Consider the following 16,501-nt stretch of genomic DNA (forward strand, 5'->3'; position numbering starts at 1 on the left):
AACCATGCATTGTACAAAGTTGATAGTTGCCTCATGGAGGTGGTGGTTTACATGTACTTATAATAAATAATCATTCTTCCTGGTCTTCTGTACCACCTGAGAAGTTTCAAATGTTGGCTTTCTTTTTCCCTTTGAGCAGGGTTGGGTAGTGGTTATGAGGGATTGTTTACTGTTAGTTCTGAGAGAGCACATTTCTGCTAGGAATACTGACTTGATTTGGAAAAGAGTAGAGAAAGCCCCTGTCTCTGAGAGTCATCAAAATTAACCTTTTGATAGCCTTAGGTTGAAATACTTTACCCAGTATATGACAGAAAGAAACTTGGGGAGTGGTTCAGATGAATGCATTCCATCATGGCAGAGAAAAATATGGGAGGGATATGAAACAGCTGATCATCTTTCATCCTCACTCAAGAAGCAGAGATAAATAAAGGAATTTCAAAGAAACAAAGGGATGCTAAGAAGATATTTAGAATCAAAGTGAATAGAGCCTTCAACCAGTAACTGATGTAACCAGATCCAGAGATCTACAACCAAGCAACAAGCCAAGCTCTGGTAATCCAAATGAAGAGAGGGAGAAGGGGCTATATGAGCAAGGGATCATGACAGAGAAATACAAAGACAGCTGAACCAAGCTTGTGAAAGCTCAGGAACTCTAAACCAACAGCTCTGGAGTGATGTGGGATGTCCTTCTGTACATGTGTTACTTTTATCAGTTGATTAATAAAGCTGTTTCAGTCAATGGCTTAACAAAGTAAAGCCAGACATGAAATAAAGAGAGGGTAGGTGGAGTCGGGAGATGCCAAAGGAGGCAGGCTCCATGTAGCAGCTGAAGAAGCAAGAGATAACAAACCATGAACCTTGTGTTAAAATATAAATTAATAGAAGTGGGTAAAGATGTAAGAAGACTGAGCAAATAGGCCAAAAAGTATGGTAATTAATATACTTCCTGTGCAATTATTTGGGTCTGGGCAGCCGCGAAACGAATAAGCAATTTCTACTTAAAATGGTTAGTAAGGAGGCTGCTAGTTTGTTCCCAGCCGCTTAGCCCCAAAATAATCACACAAAAACTGTATTAATTAAATCACTGCTTGGCCCATTAGCTCTAGCTTCTTACTGACTAGCTCTTACATATTAATTTAACCCATTTCTATTAAGCTGTATATCTCCACGTGGCTATGGCTTACCGGCTAAAGTTCCCAATGCCTGTCTCTGGTTGCTCCACGGCTTCTCCTTGACCCCACCCTTCTTTCTTCTAGCATTCAGCTTAGTTTTCCCTGCCTAGCTAAGTTCTGCCCTCCTATCGGTCCAAAGCAGTTTCTTTATTCGTTAATGGTAATCACAACATACAGAGAGAAATCCCACATCACCTCCCCTTTTCTGTTTAAATAAAAAGGAAGGTTTTAACTTTAACATAGTAAAATTACATATAACAAAACAGGTATCAAGTAAGAATTAAAGTTACAATATTCATATCTACTTTATCTTTTATTCTAACTAAGAAAAACTATAACTATAAATTATTCAACTCCATCACAGACTCCAGAGGATACACTGTTACCTAAGTAAACAGGAAGTGTGTTGTAAGCAACTTCTAAAACACTAGAATTGACATCTCGCTGCCTGGATAGTCACCCAAAGTTTTTCTATAATGTTGGAGCATCCATCTTCAGCCTACAGGCCCATAGTATCCAGCAGACTTTTCCACGAAGCAGGAAATTTCAAAGACAGTTCTGCCTATATTGGCAGTTCGTCAGTCACTTTCTTCTGTGTCCTGAATGTTTCTGGCAGACTTTTTCATGAAGCAGGAACCCAAAAAGATTGTCTCACCTTTAGGCAAGTTTAGCAGTCATTTCTCTGCAGGTCCTGCATGTCCAGTTAAGCAGTCCAGGCAAGAGCAGTCTCTTGCCCAAATGGCTAGCAAACTCCATAAGGAGCCTCTTTGATACCATCATCCTCTTGAAGTTATTGGTACTGTCATAAGCAGATGTGTCTCACTGTCATGAAAAATCCTAAGTTCTTAAACATTTTAAATGCCATATTCTGTAGTCTTTGAAAGATTTGAAGAATGCCTAGCCATCTGAAATACATCTCTGTAGATCTGGAAAATCTAACTAACATGACTACAAGCTTGATGATTATCTATTAACCTATATTTCTTAATTATACATTATGTTTTTAAGTGAGCTGGACAAACACAGTACCTTGATCAATAGCAGAAATAAACATATAAAAAAATGACCTTAAATTTGCATCAGTAAACCAAGATCCATGTCAATGCAAATTATTCATATCTATATCATATCCCCCTTTAAATGTAAACAAACATTTATAGACAGTATTTGGGAATATGGGCATAGTTTTCTCCATACTGCTTCGTGCTGTTTGGGGGCATTGTTAATCAGGTCTTTCATGGTCTATCCTATGTGTTAGGTCCACCTCAGTTAGAAGTTGGGTGAAGTAATTTTTTGAGGGGTGTCAAACCATATTAGCCTGGAATGAATCCACAGATTCTCATCCTCTGTGGAAACAAAAGAAGAACCTCTTTTCCAAAGCAACATATCCTTAGACTCAAATTCTGAAGTCAAGATACCTTTATAATACATATCCTGGTTTAGCTTAGTAGCCTGTACAATGAAATGTCTTTCTGTACTTAGCTCCTTCACAGCCAAAAAATTCAAAGAAATCACAATAATATAGATAATCCAGACTTTCTGTGAATTTTCCATCTTTACATGACTTGTTTTTCTTTACTCCTTTTAATCTATGACTGTCTGTTCTCTGTGTCTTTAAAGACTTCGTTTTATTTTTTAAAAACCCATTTACTTCTTTTTATGACTCTCTGTACTCTTTTTCTTCTCTCTCCCAAGCCTATGTACATTTATCCAACACTGTGACCCATTTAGAGGTCTTTTATGTCTGACTCTGTCCTATTGTGTATTTGCATTTCTTTACTATCTTGACAAACTTTTAAAATGGTAAGCAGCTTGGTTGCAGCAGCTCTGGACGCTAGCTCCACCTCTCACCACTTTCAGAATGGTGGAGGTACCATTACTGCCATCTCTGGGACTGCCAGGTAGGAGCCATGCTCAGCACTTTAACTCTGAGAATGAGCATACAGCACATATCCCTTTTTATCTGAATAATAGCTAAATATGCCATGCAGTGCATTGCATGGCCTGGAAATATCTCTGTGTATGGCAGTAGGAATCCGCCATGCTCTCCTGCCCATGCACACCTAGCAGTCCTGATCCTGCTGCCTGCCCAGGTGGGGGGCGCTGAGCTGCAGGCATGGACTCAGCTACTTTCCCAAGCAGATATACAAGCACCCAGGCCCACAAACCCTATTTAAATGCTCCATAGCCGGACCTACAGAATTTGCATCAGCAGCACAGCCCAGAAAGCTGGCATTTCAGAATGACCATGGCTTTTTTTTCTGCTACTGCTGAGTCAGGAAAACCTCTCTTAAGGGAGCTGAGTGTGCCACCAGCAAACAAAGTCCATTCAGAAAAAAAAATGTGACTAAACTTTGTTCTTTTGTGTCTAGAATTCCTTTTTAAGCCCTCTCAGGTTTTACGTGGATTTAGTTGGCCTTGTGGGCACAAATTTGTAGTAAGGAGGCCGCTAGTTTGTCCCTGGCTGCTTAGCTCCAGAATAATCACACAGAAACGGTATTAATTAAATCACTGGTTGGCCCATTAACTCTAGCTTCTTATTGGCTAACTCTTACATATTAATTTAACCCATTTCTATTAATCTTTATATTCCCGGTTGTGGCTTGCTGGCTAAAGTTCCCAGCGCCTGTCTCTGGCTGCTCCATGTCTTCTCCCTGACTCCGCCCTTCTTTCTCCCAGCATTCAGCTTAGTTTTCCCTGCCTAGCTAAGTTCTACCCTGCTATAGGTCCAAAGCAGTTTCTTTATTCATTAATGGTAATCACAGTATACAGAGGGATATGCCACATCAGGTTTAGGCAAACAGACCAATGAACTGGTGAGAAATTGAACTAGGAGTTCCAAGAAATGAAACAACTACAGTGGGTTTGGTAAGATAACACATGTCCCTGATGATCTAGAAGGCTACTCAGCAAACATTAGAGTGTGTGTGAACTGTTTGCTCTAGGTGTTTGTAATATTTTTTTTTTTTTGTTTTTCGAGACAGGGTTTCTCTGTAGCTTTGGTGCCTGTCCTGGAACTAGCTCTTGTAGACCAGGCTGGCCTCGAACTCCCAGAGATCCGCCTGCCTCTGCCTCCCGAGTGCTGGGATTAAAGGTGTGCGCCACCACCGCCCGGCTGTTTGTAATAATTTGAGTAAAGTATTAGCCCTTGATTGGATACAAAATGATAGAATAAGATTTGGAGAGGTAGAGAGGCCAGGATGGGAGTCAGTTTTGGTAGGGAAGGATGGTAAATAGAGAGCAGCACACAGCTTTTCTGAAGGACAGTTCTTGCTCTGTTTCTTGATATGGGCACTAGTTTAACATGTAACCCCTGGCAATTTACTGAATTATGTTACATTTACATTGTTTTCTGTTTTCTGACTATCTTTTGTCACAGTAATGCTACATAAACAACAATAGAACCTCAGTGATAATGGGAAATGGGGGGCTCAAAAAGATATTGATATATCCACTAATATTTAAGCTCAAGTGTTCACTTCTGCATCTTTAGTTGGAAAAGACACTGTAGGGCAGGTTGGTCTGTGGTGTTTGTGCTGTCTCTTCTCTGTTCGTCATAATTTCCATCTTCTAGAAGCCCCAGTGCTTTGAGTGGAAACACACAGTACCTGGTGCCTAGGTTTGAAATTTTCATGTGTAATTTTCACTTTTTCTTGGCCAAACCCATTTCAAGTTTAAAAAAACGTGTATTATTTTTCTATTGTTGTGGAAAAAAAGCATTGTGACCAAGGTAAATTATAGAAGAGGTTTATTGGAGGTTATAGTTTCAAAGAGATCTGAGGAAGGATGTCCTGGGAGGGATGCATGGTAGCCAGGGATCTGTGGCTGTCCTGGGAGGGATGTGTGGTAGCCAGGGATCAGAGGCTGTCCTGGGAGGGATGTGTGGTAGCCAGGGATCAGAGGCTGTCCTGGGAGGGATGCATGGTAGCCAGGGATCTGTGGCTGTCCTGGGAGGGATGTGTGGTAGCCAGGGATCAGAGGCTGTCATGGGAGGGATGCGTGGTGGCAAGCAGCAGGCATGGTGGCTGGAGCAGGATGGTGAGAATTAGAAATCTAGAAGACTTTGAAATCTCAAAGTCTACCAGGAGTGACAAACAGTAAGGCCACATTTTCTAAACTTCCCCACACAGTGCCACCAACTAGGGGCCAAGTGGTCAAACATCTGAGCCATAGTGGTCACATTCTCATTCAAGCCACTATAACAGGCTGTAGATTTCACTGCTTGATAGGAAGAGTGAGAATTCATACTGCAGGAGTAGAGATTTAGCTCAGTTGATAAGGGTTCCTTCTAGGATGTATGAAGCCCTGGGATCAATCCCCAGCATTGCATAAACTAGACATGGTGAGATATAGGTGGGGAAATCAGAAGTTCAGGGTCGTCATCAGCTATATAGCAAGTTATGTGGCTGGGGTTACATGAGTCCATGTCTCAAAAACCAAACAAAACTTTAGATAGGGAAGAAAATGAATGCATTCAGTTTTTTGACAAGTCTTATTACATTTTAATTTTATAATATGAAAATAGACAAAACATGATACAGTACTACCATTGTATCTTACTGTTATGTGTTATGTGTATTCATTATGTATATTCCTAAGTACCATTCTTTGTGGTACCTTTGAGAACTCTTAAATATCTGCCTTCCCCTTTAGAAAGTAGGGCACAGTAGCTGTTAGACTTGTTCTGCTTGTTTCGCTGCTTTTAATACAGATTTCTAGGCTGTTTAAAGACTGTTGAAGCCTGATGCTGGGGTTCAGAAATCCACCCTAAAAGGAATGATAACCTTTTAGGACAATTCCTTTGAGTTTTGTAAACTGTGGCTTAGCTAGTGTATATTTCCAATTTCTGCTGACTTTTTACAAAAAGTCTAAATTAACTTGATACCAATCATTGATTAAATTACTTTACTCTCTTTGATCAAGCCAACCCAAATTATTCGCAGACTTATATGCTTACAGGAATACATTGGTTGGGAAAAGGATAAGCCGTGTTAAGTAACTACCATGTTACAACCAGGTACTTTACCTAAATTATTTAATTTTTGCTGCAATATAGGTAGGATAGAAGCTATCCCCATTGTATAGATTCAAGAATTAACTATCCTATTAAGCATCTATTTCTTAGTTACTAAATAAAAGGTAAGATATTTGAATGTAGCTTTTGAATAAATCTGAATATAGAAGGCAATGATTTTGGAACTAGATATATTATACCCAATATTTGTAAGACTTAAGATATACTTATTAGCAGGTTATTTAGCATAGTGTCAGTGTTCTGATCAAGTGATTCTTCATGAAATACTTAATATATTTTAGATGTTTCAGGTAATTTGTATAAAATGGAAATTTGTCTTCAAAAATAAATATTTGTGTCTAAACAGTTGCTCAGCCAACTTAAAGGAAATTTAGAGGAAGAAAATCGTCACCTATTGGATCAGATCCAGACACTGATGCTGCAGAACAGAACGCTGCTGGAACAAAACATGGAGAGCAAGGATCTCTTTCATGTTGAACAACGACAGTACATGTAGGTACCAAAGAGTTTTGTATTCGTGATGTTACTGCTGTGCCTACTGGCAGAGAAAAATCCATGCACATTTTTCTTGATGTTATTACATCATTATTTCAGTTCGTATTTTTTATTTAAAACTATCTTATTGCTTAGACAAATTTTTGGTACTCTAGTGAACTGGACAACAGGCATTTCCATTTGGGAGTGAAGACTCACTGTCTTACAGTAATGAGTCGGTGAGTGAATTTGGCACTCTATTGCTGACAGATGGAATTTAGCATTCTTATCCTTTCCATTCTTCTCAAGATGTTGAGAAATAGCACCGTCTTTCTCATATGAGTGGTAGAGTCTTTAGGTAGATCAGGAGATGGCGTTTTGGGCCTCAAATTCTCAAGATTCTACTACCAGTCCCAAATAGACTTGTGTAGCACCATGTTGAGTCTCTCAGGATCACAATGATTTGTGAGGGAGTCAGATTGTAAATCTTCTCCTTTACATCACCAGATGTCAGTCTTCCGTCAGGTAAGAACCCTGCCAGAGTCGGGCAGAGCTGACCGGGACAGGCCCTTCCCAGGGTGAGCATGAGACCGTGCTGGTGATACTGTCAGCCAAGAAATAACTTAGGGGAGATGTGCTGCCCTAATAGGATTTTTCAAGATTCTTATATTCTAAGCATTCTGCTAATAACCAGAATACTAATACTAATACTAATACTAGAAAGCATTTGGGACCTGCCCTAAGAGAATTATTATAAACAAGACATATGCCTGTAGTCTCAGCAGTTAACAGACAGCTTGACTTTACAAGTTCAAGACCAAGATGGACTGTAGAGAGGTCTCATATAAAGCAGTCATTGGTAGTCCTTGCCTGAAAGCAACCCAACCCTCTTGTAATAATCAAAAATATCAGAAGGTCTAGGTCATCCTTGGCATATAGAGAATCAAGGTCAGCCTGGGCTACATCAGACCCTATCTCAAAAAATTTAAAAAAAGACCCCCCTCATCTAAAGTAAAACAAAAGACAAGAAATGCAGATATATTGTGTATACGTGTAATAATTCTGTAATGAGAGATGAATCTTAAGGGCTACAGAAATTTAGCAAATGCTAAATTACTTGTGTCTGAGAGATGCAAAATGAACTTTTTTTTTTACCAGGCTGGCCTTGAACTCACAGAGATCCACCTGCCTCTGCCTCCCAAGTGCTGAGATTAAAGGCGTGTGTAAAATTAAGCTACAGGTAAGCACCTTAAATTCAAGGCATTTCTAACTGAATGTCTCTATCCTGCGACTCTGGCAGGACTGACAGCAAACAAGTATTCCTAAAGTTGGCAGCTTATAATTATATTCATCAGATAAAATGAAAATAGTACTGGGAGCTGTGACCTTCTGTAGTGTAGCCATTAGCTTCTCAGCTATCACCTATCTCTACCATGTGGGTTCCAGGAATCAGAGGCTCAAAGTTATAGGGCTTGGCAGTCAAAGTAACAGTGAGCCATTGCACAGCCCTTTTTTCTTTCTCCAACCCTATCCTCAATGTAACCCTGGCTGATCTAGAACTCATTATGTACATCATCTTGGCTTCAAAGTGTGGGTAATTCTCCTAGAGTGATAGAATTATAGTCATGAATTGTCATACCCTGCTTAATATAGCCTTCATCTTCATGAGGATTTTTCAGATGTTTAAGATAGAAATGTTTTCCCTTTTTAAGTTTATTATATTTCCACAATACTATGTTTGGTTATTATTATTGCCTTGTAATAGTCACACATACACACAGACACACACACACACACACACATATAATATGTTCTCTTTCCTACTGTATTAGAAGCAAAACACTTTTAACTTTTCATCTTTATATAAACTTCATACCTTCCTCAATGTAGAGCATCATTAAATAATTGTTGTACAATTAGTATTTTTTGGCATTGAAAGCTTTTTTAAAGACACTGCTCTGTGATCTTCAATGTTTCTGTATGTAATAAATACTTCTTAGTTAGGGTTTCTATTGCTGTAAGAGACACCATGATCACAGCAACTCTTTTTTTTTAAATATTTATTTATTTATTTATTATGTATACAATATTCTGTCTGTATGCCCAAAGGCCAGAAGAGGGCACAAGACCTCATTACAGATGGTTGTGAGCCACCATGTGGTTGCTGGGAATTGAACTCAGGACCTTTGGAAGAGCAGGCAATGCTCTTAACCTCTGAGCCATCTCTCCAGCCCCACAGCAACTCTTATAAAGGAACACTTAATTGGGGTTAGCTTACAGTTCAGAGGTTTAGTCCATTATCATCATGCAAGGGGCATGCATGTAGACATGATGCTGGAGAACTTCTCCATCTTGATCTCAAGCAGCAGGAAGTGAATCATCACGCTGGATGTGGCTTGAGCATATGTGTTACCCTCCTCCACGGTAACCCAGTTTCTCTAACAAGGCTGCACGTACTCCAGCTGGGCCACACCTCTTAATAGCGCCACTTCCTATGGACCTAGCATTCAAACATACATCTATGGGGGTCATACCTATTTAAACCATCACAATTAGCAAGAACATAAAATGAGACTAAGATGTGAAGAATAGAATAATACTCATCCATTGGGGGAAGGAGTGTCAGAACTAAATCTTTAAAGGTAAGTTAAGCATGAGTAATACAGCCTAAAAGGAAAGAATATTTGCATGAAGAAGTGGGAAAATAAATATCTAACAGTTTTTATTTATTTTTAAAAAAGCATGCTTCATTATAAAAATGTTTGAGATGCTAAAAGGCTAGGGAAAAAACAAAGCTGTTGACAATTATATGATGAGATTATATTTAGAAAATTTCAAATAAATCCTCTTGTAAAATTGAAACTTCTAAGCACTACATACCTTTATTTAAATACATTTAAAGAAAGGAGAGGCCGGGCGGTGGTGGCGCACGCCTTTAATCCCAGCACTCGGGAGGCAGAGGCAGGCAGATCTCTGTGAGTTCGAGACCAGCCTGGTCTACAAGAGCTAGTTCCCGGACAGGCTCCAAAACCACAGAGAAACCCTGTCTCGAAAAACCAAAAAAAAAGAAAGGAGAGCTATGGAAGAAACTCATGTTCCTTATTTAGGTCTCAGTTACTAATAATGGTCTGTGGTGTTTATGTTTTGGAATGAAGATCATGGTCGTGAGTCATCTTATAAGATATTATGCATATTCTAAAATGTAATTTCCATTTTTATAGTGATAAATTAAATGAATTGAGACGACAAAAAGAGAAATTAGAAGAGAAAATTATGGATCAATACAAATTTTATGACCCATCTCCTCCTAGAAGGTACCACTAATCAAATTTTATGGATCTTGTTTTGAAGAAAACCTTATCTGTAGTATTGTTGAGGCTTTTCATTTTATGAGGTTTATTGTTGAACTTTAGACTAAGAATTCTTTTAATTCTATTAGGAGAGGCAACTGGATTACTCTAAAAATGAGAAAATTGATAAAGTCCAAGAAAGATATTAACCGGGAACGTCAGAAATCTCTAACATTAACGCCTACCCGCTCAGACTCCAGTGAAGGATTTCTTCAGCTGCCTCATCAAGATAGTCAAGATAGCTCATCAGTAGGGTCAAACTCTTTAGAAGATGGCCAAACTCTGGGGACCAAGAAGAGCAGCAGTGAGTGCTAAGTATTTAAACAGAGTATTGATTTAAAATCTTGTCTAAAGATTTCTTTTAAGAAACAACTTCCATCAGTCTTTTAGCTTGATGAATGATATTTCATTTTGACTTTGTTTCTAAAATTAATTGCAGACTACAGTAGTGTACAACTACCTGGTTTTCTGACATGTACATAGAGACAGCTGTCATTATACTAGAAAAGTAAAATATATAAAAAGAACATTGAAATAACAGCTTGGCTATATCTGCTCCTAAAATGTGCTGTTAAATAGGCTTCACAGAGGAATTGTAAGGATAAGAAATAAGAATGAGATTTCATTTCATTAGTATTTATAACTTACACAAAATAAGGTGCTTTATAATACGGTTTTTGCTCATGTGCTTTGGGATATAAAATTGGAACACAGTTATTGTATTGGGGAAGTAAAGAAAAATAAATACTAATTTGAAGAGGTATTATAGAATTGTTTAAAGTTAAGGAATATTTGCTAAGGTTTGATTAAAATGAAATAAAGATAGGGAAATGTAAATGTATAAAGTTATAATTTAGTTTTTGTTAGACTTAAAGTCCCACATAATACTGATAAAATTTATAGACTTTTTAGTTCATTACTGCTGGTGTGTGTTTTAGCTAAATAGCAAGACCAAAGAAAGAGCCTGAAAAGTATATATTTTAAGAAAAAGAGAAAAAGAATTCAATACTCAAGTCTTTGAAAATGTGTACAAAGTTGATTGTATTCTCATGAAATACCTGAAAAGTATATACTTTGATCACATCATTACCAGTGTTACTAAATTCATACATGTTGCCAGGTGTGGTGATACATACATACCTGTAATCTCAGTGGAAGCGAGAAGATTGGAGTTCAGAATCTTCTAGTGGTATATAGCAAGATAGCAAGTTCAAGGCCAGCCTGGCTACATGAAACCTTTTTTTTTTTTTGGCTTTTTAACACAGAGTTTTCTGTGTAGCCCTCCTGCCCCTGCCTCCTGAGTGCTGGAATTGAAGATATACACCACCACCACCACCACCACCAGGCTTAAAATAGTCTTTCTAACAGACTACACTATTCTTTTGAAATAAAAAGTAAACAAAGGCAGATGCTGCTTCTCTCAGAAGTAGACTATCCATGTGGATGGCTCTCAAAATACTCAAAAAAACAAAAGGTACAATGTTATGACCTCATGAATTGTCTCCAAAAGGAGGTGGTATTTGGACGGTAACATATATTTCACAATACAGTTTTAGCAGCCTAGATAGTCAATCAGTGATAACAACAAAAAATACAGATGCATACATAGCTTACATCTCTAGAAAGCAGTACAGTCCTATAGCTCCATGGAAGATGATTATTACCAGGGTCTTTTGCCATCTAGCCTTGTTCCCCTAATTGATAAGTACTGGTGTGGTGAGGTCGTCAAGTTTTCCTTTTCACATAGCTAACAAGTCAGCTTATCTGCTACCTTCAGACACCTTCTGGCATCCTACTAAGAAAATGTAATATATGTCCTTTAATTATTTTAAGTTACAGATGTATAAATTAGACATGAGCGTGCACACACACCACATGCTGCAAAGGTCTTTTTTAAAAAAAAAAATATTATCCTATCTGTCCAAAGTGTAAGTCATTCTTTCACACTCCTCCTGGAATATTCAGGATAAAATCAGAAAGAAACAATATTCTCCTTTTCGTCAATTGTTCAATTTTAGATTTTGATTTTTTAATAAACATAAACTCAGTACTAATGTACCCTTGATATATGTATGCTCTGGGAAAAGAACATTATATGTCTCAAACATAATTGCCATGAGAAGAATCACATCCCTGGCAAATTTTAAATTCTTTTTATCCTGTCCATTTTGGAAGAATGTCTGTCTGTCATGTCAGTAAAGCAGTCTTTGAAAAACAGCTGAAAACAGAAAAAGGAAAAAAAAGAAAAGTATCACACATGACATGTGCATGCTGCACCCATTCAGCTTTGTTTCAGCTAAGTGTCCATTTTTACATTGCGTTTGGTTCATTCCTTTTTGATCATTCAGACCAGCTATGTTTATCAAGCATGAAAAGATATATGTCAAATTAAAAAGCTTAGATGAATCATGACTCTGCTCACAGCAGTCAGACAAGTTAAGAAGCTAGTTTAGTTTGCACCTCTTTCAATGAATACTTAGCAATTTATAAAAAAATAGCTTTTAATATTTATTTGCTGATGACAACCTTCTGAGAAAGAACATAGTTATTAAGGTTGTATAGAATGCTTTCATAAACATAATTATTTTTATATTAAGCGCTACTGAGATGTAGCTTAGTGTTTGTTCTAATGATTCCTATACTTGAGCAATAGTCCTTTAATTCACAAAAAATATTTTTGTGGAGTGCTTCCTTTTGTATTTTTTTTTTGCATAAATCTACCCTATGGGCTCTTCAAAATACATTTTAAACTTGTTGTTTATTATTATGTTATTTTATGTGCATGAATGTTTTGCCTGCCCTTATGTCTGATATGACATGCATGCCTGGTGCCTTCAAAAGCCAGAAGGGGGCATTGGATCCCCTGGAACTGGAATTGCAGACAGTTGTGAGTTACCATGTGGGTGCTTGGAATTGAACTCGGGTTTTCTGAAGAGAACTGCTGAGCCCTCTCTCTTTCAGCCCCCAAATACCTTTAAATGTTTCCCTCCCATTTTGCTTGCCTTGGGGTTCCTTTTTTGTTACTTTTTTTTTTTTAAGAACTTAGTGCTAACACTTATTGCTGATGTCAGACTATTCTTTTTCCTCCTTCTCTCAATTAACTTTTTGTAAAATGAGCCTGATATACCTGCTGTTTTATCTTTAGGAAGACTTGTTAAAAAAAAAAAAAGTCTTGTTGAAAGAGTGTGTATCTCCCCAGCGCTGCTAAACAGTGCACTGGATTCCAGTTGAAATCAGTGTTTTCTTTATTAAACTTTAGGAGACTAACAAAAAAATAGGCTTTTTTAAAAAGCTCATTTTGCTTTAAATATCTAACCACCCTAATTTTGGTTGATATGTGTGTATTATCTGCATCTGTATAAGACATAGATATACACACATATATATATATATTACTAAAATTCTCTTGGTGGGATATGTGTGTTCCTAACTTTTTTAAAGAAAGCCTTTAAACTTAAAATTTTTAAATAAAATAGATGCTTGTGAGCCTTATATGCTTCATACTTTATAAGCCACTGGTAGCTGGATTTTAAAAGTGTACTATTACAGTTTAACTAGGAAATTTGGTTTCTTCCTAAGTAATTCTAAGCAGTTCCTGTTTTTATAGGACTGTAGCCAGTGCTTTCAAAATACATGTTCCTCATGGTTGTCTTCAGTGCTTTCTAAGTGTTTACAGTATCAGAGTGCATGCTTCCTGTTTCACTATCCTCAGCAGCATGAGGTATTAGCTGTAATGTAGCGTACATAGTGAGACCAACATTCATTCCTGTCCTTAATTTCAACATTTAACTCCCATCTGTTCTTCTCCCTTTTTTCTTTCATTTCCCTGTTTCTGTTTTTCCTCATGCTCTGACATTAAAGTGGTTGCACTGAAAAGACTGCCCTTTTTGAGGAACAGACCGAAGGATAAAGACAAAATGAAGGCCTGCTACCGTCGTTCCATGTGTAAGACTTTATGACAGTTCAGCTTCTTTCAAATGACCACACTGGCTTCCATCACTAATTTTTCACTAACCTTTCTCTGGACTGTACTAATTGCTTATTTTGCAAAGTGCAGTCTTCCTTTAATATGAGGAGCTGGAAGAATATTTTTTCAGAAAGGCATTGAATTTGCATTATATGTATATTCATACATATATATGCATATGTTTAGTAATACATGTAATATACTTGTAAATGTCCAGTGCATTCTTAAAACTGGCAAAAACAAGCAAACTTAATTTTATATGCCATACAGCTTTTTCCCCAAAGAAGTTTAAGGAAAAATATTACAAACCCTTCAGCATTAGGAATTTATTTTCTTAATGAACCTAATTAAATGAATGAATGAATAAAGTGGCCTATAACCCTTGAAAATGTTTGTCATTCTTTATGTAATAATCATGGCTTTCTCTTTTTAAGTGAAATGGGTAATGACATAATCACATTAAATGTCTGTTACTTTGAGTATCTCTTTCAGGTTTTTATACATTGGTATATTTACTTGAGTTATAAAGATGAAGAATTTATTCAGTAACCTGCTCTGACCAAGGACTCTTTTTTCATTTTCAATAATGGCACTGTAATACTGCTCTCCATCTTATTTCATTCCATTTTGCCACCACAAAACTACATTGTGAAGGCTTCTAATTCATAGCGCAAAAGCATGGCAGTTGTATATAGTAAAATTCCTTTCTGTCTTCTAAAGGCAGTGGGGTGGGGGTGGTAAGAGTCCTGGAATTTATCAGCCTTTGGCATCATTTCATTCAGTTGAATGCATGTCATTACTCAAATGGGCTTGTAGTTACAGTTTGGGGCCCATTTGCATTAATTCATAGACAAAACCAGATCATTTATAATACAAAATAGAAGAGCCAGTCCATTAACCATGCTGATTCATTTGCTCTCATTTGCATCCCAGCCATGAATGACCTGGTGCAGTCCATGGTCCTAGCAGGAGGACAGTGGACAGGTAGTACTGAAAATTTGGAGGTCCCTGATGATATTTCAACGGGTAAAAGGAGAAAAGAATTGGGAGCTATGGCCTTCTCTACTACAGCCATCAACTTTTCAACTGTCAACTCCTCTGCAGCCTTCCGATCCAAGCAGTTGGTTAATAATAAAGGTATAGGCCGTCTGCTATTTGCACTGTGCTGTGATACTGTTGGCAACGGAAATTCTAATATGACTTTCCTATGTACTTTTTTTTCCTCAAACAACCTGAAGTAATTATCAAGCCATTTTTAGATTTGATATGGGGAAAATTCCAAGTTATTTCAAACTTTTAAAATAGTATGTAAATAATGAAAATCTTTCATAGGCCTCCTCTCATAATAAATAGCTAATGAGGTTACATGAAGAGAAGAAAACCAAATAAAAAGTGGAGAAGAGGAGGGAGTGGTATGTTTCTTCTTAAAACCCAAAAGCACTGCAACTTAAGAGAGCTGCATAGAACCACCCAGGCTTTTGCTTTGCTTTGCAGGGTTACAGAAGAGATTGTTTTATTGCTTCTAGTGTTTTCTTAACAAGTCAGTTCTTATCAGAGCTACTCTTTTCTTCTAGTTCCAGTTTCTACCTGAATCTGTGAATACATTAAATCAAGATGCACTTGTGTGACTGAAAAAGAATATCCACATTCTGTATAAATATTATAGCAAAAGTGTTTTAGTACAAAATATATTTATATCCATTTTACTATTTCATGTAGATACTACATCCTTTGAAGACGTAAGTCCACAGGGTATTAGTGATGATTCTAGTACGGGATCCAGAGTTCATGGTAAGCAACGAACTTAACTTAGACGGTATATGTTAAATACTGAATGGGAATGCTGAGATGCTTGCAGTGAGTCAGTGGATGTGGCATCACTTCTGTTTCTTCTAATCTAATATGCATTCTTCCCTCTTAAGATTACTGTTTCATGTGAATATTCTCTTTTAATCAAGGTCATTTACAAAGTATGCCTACATAATCTTCAGAGGTAATTTTGTTACCATTCTCAAATGCAGTTAATTATAAGAGTTACATTTCATCACTGGGTTTTAAATACTTATTTTGATAAAAGATAAATTTTAGATTTTTTAATTTCTATTTGGAAAGTCCTGTTACTAAATGAAATTATTACTAGTAACAAATAGATAACATGCTAAAAGAAACTTTATGAGTAAGCAGGTATGTAAGAAGTTACATGGAGCAGTGTTAACGGGATAGCTTCCCTTGTATAGATAAGAATATAAGATGTATGAGGCTAGAGAGATAGCTCAGCAGTTAAGAGTGCATACTGTGCTGGGCAGTAGTGGCACACACCTTTAATCACAGCACTTGGGAGGCAGAGACTGGTGGATCTTTGTGAGTTCAATACCACCCTGGTCTACAGAGTAAGTCCCAGGACAGGCTTCAAATAAACCCTGTGTCAAAAGAAAAAAAAAAAAAAGACATTCCTACTACTGTTGCAGAGGACTCACATTAGTACCCATCATCCACAGGGAGT

At 37.3% G+C, this 16,501-nt stretch overlaps 1 protein-coding gene across 8 annotated transcripts in view; it reads left to right on the plus strand.

The window, feature by feature from the left end:
• The window catches only part of Ccdc88a (coiled-coil domain containing 88A), a 167,459-nt gene that overhangs the window by 140,302 nt on the left and 10,656 nt on the right, over positions 1–16,501 (plus strand). For 6 of the 8 annotated variants that reach the window (XR_005975985.1, XM_041669925.1, XM_041669928.1 and 3 more), the window contains 6 exons: positions 6,554–6,699; positions 9,903–9,995; positions 10,121–10,335; positions 13,893–13,976; positions 14,932–15,135; positions 15,718–15,789. Coding sequence is in view for 7 of the 8 variants with exons in the window: in XM_041669925.1 (XP_041525859.1) it covers positions 6,554–6,699; positions 9,903–9,995; positions 10,121–10,335; positions 13,893–13,976; positions 14,932–15,135; positions 15,718–15,789 (814 nt within the window). In the remaining variant the exon portion in view is untranslated. The remainder of the gene's footprint in view (positions 1–6,553; positions 6,700–9,902; positions 9,996–10,120; positions 10,336–13,892; positions 13,977–14,931; positions 15,136–15,717; positions 15,790–16,501) is intronic. The other 2 variants (XM_041669927.1, XM_041669924.1) reach the window with 2 other exon arrangements.

The sequence above is a fragment of the Microtus oregoni genome, unplaced genomic scaffold (genome assembly GCF_018167655.1).
Source record: "Microtus oregoni isolate MIOR12 unplaced genomic scaffold, Mior012 000019F_ref0000042, whole genome shotgun sequence".
Lineage (NCBI taxonomy): Eukaryota > Metazoa > Chordata > Mammalia > Rodentia > Cricetidae > Microtus > Microtus oregoni.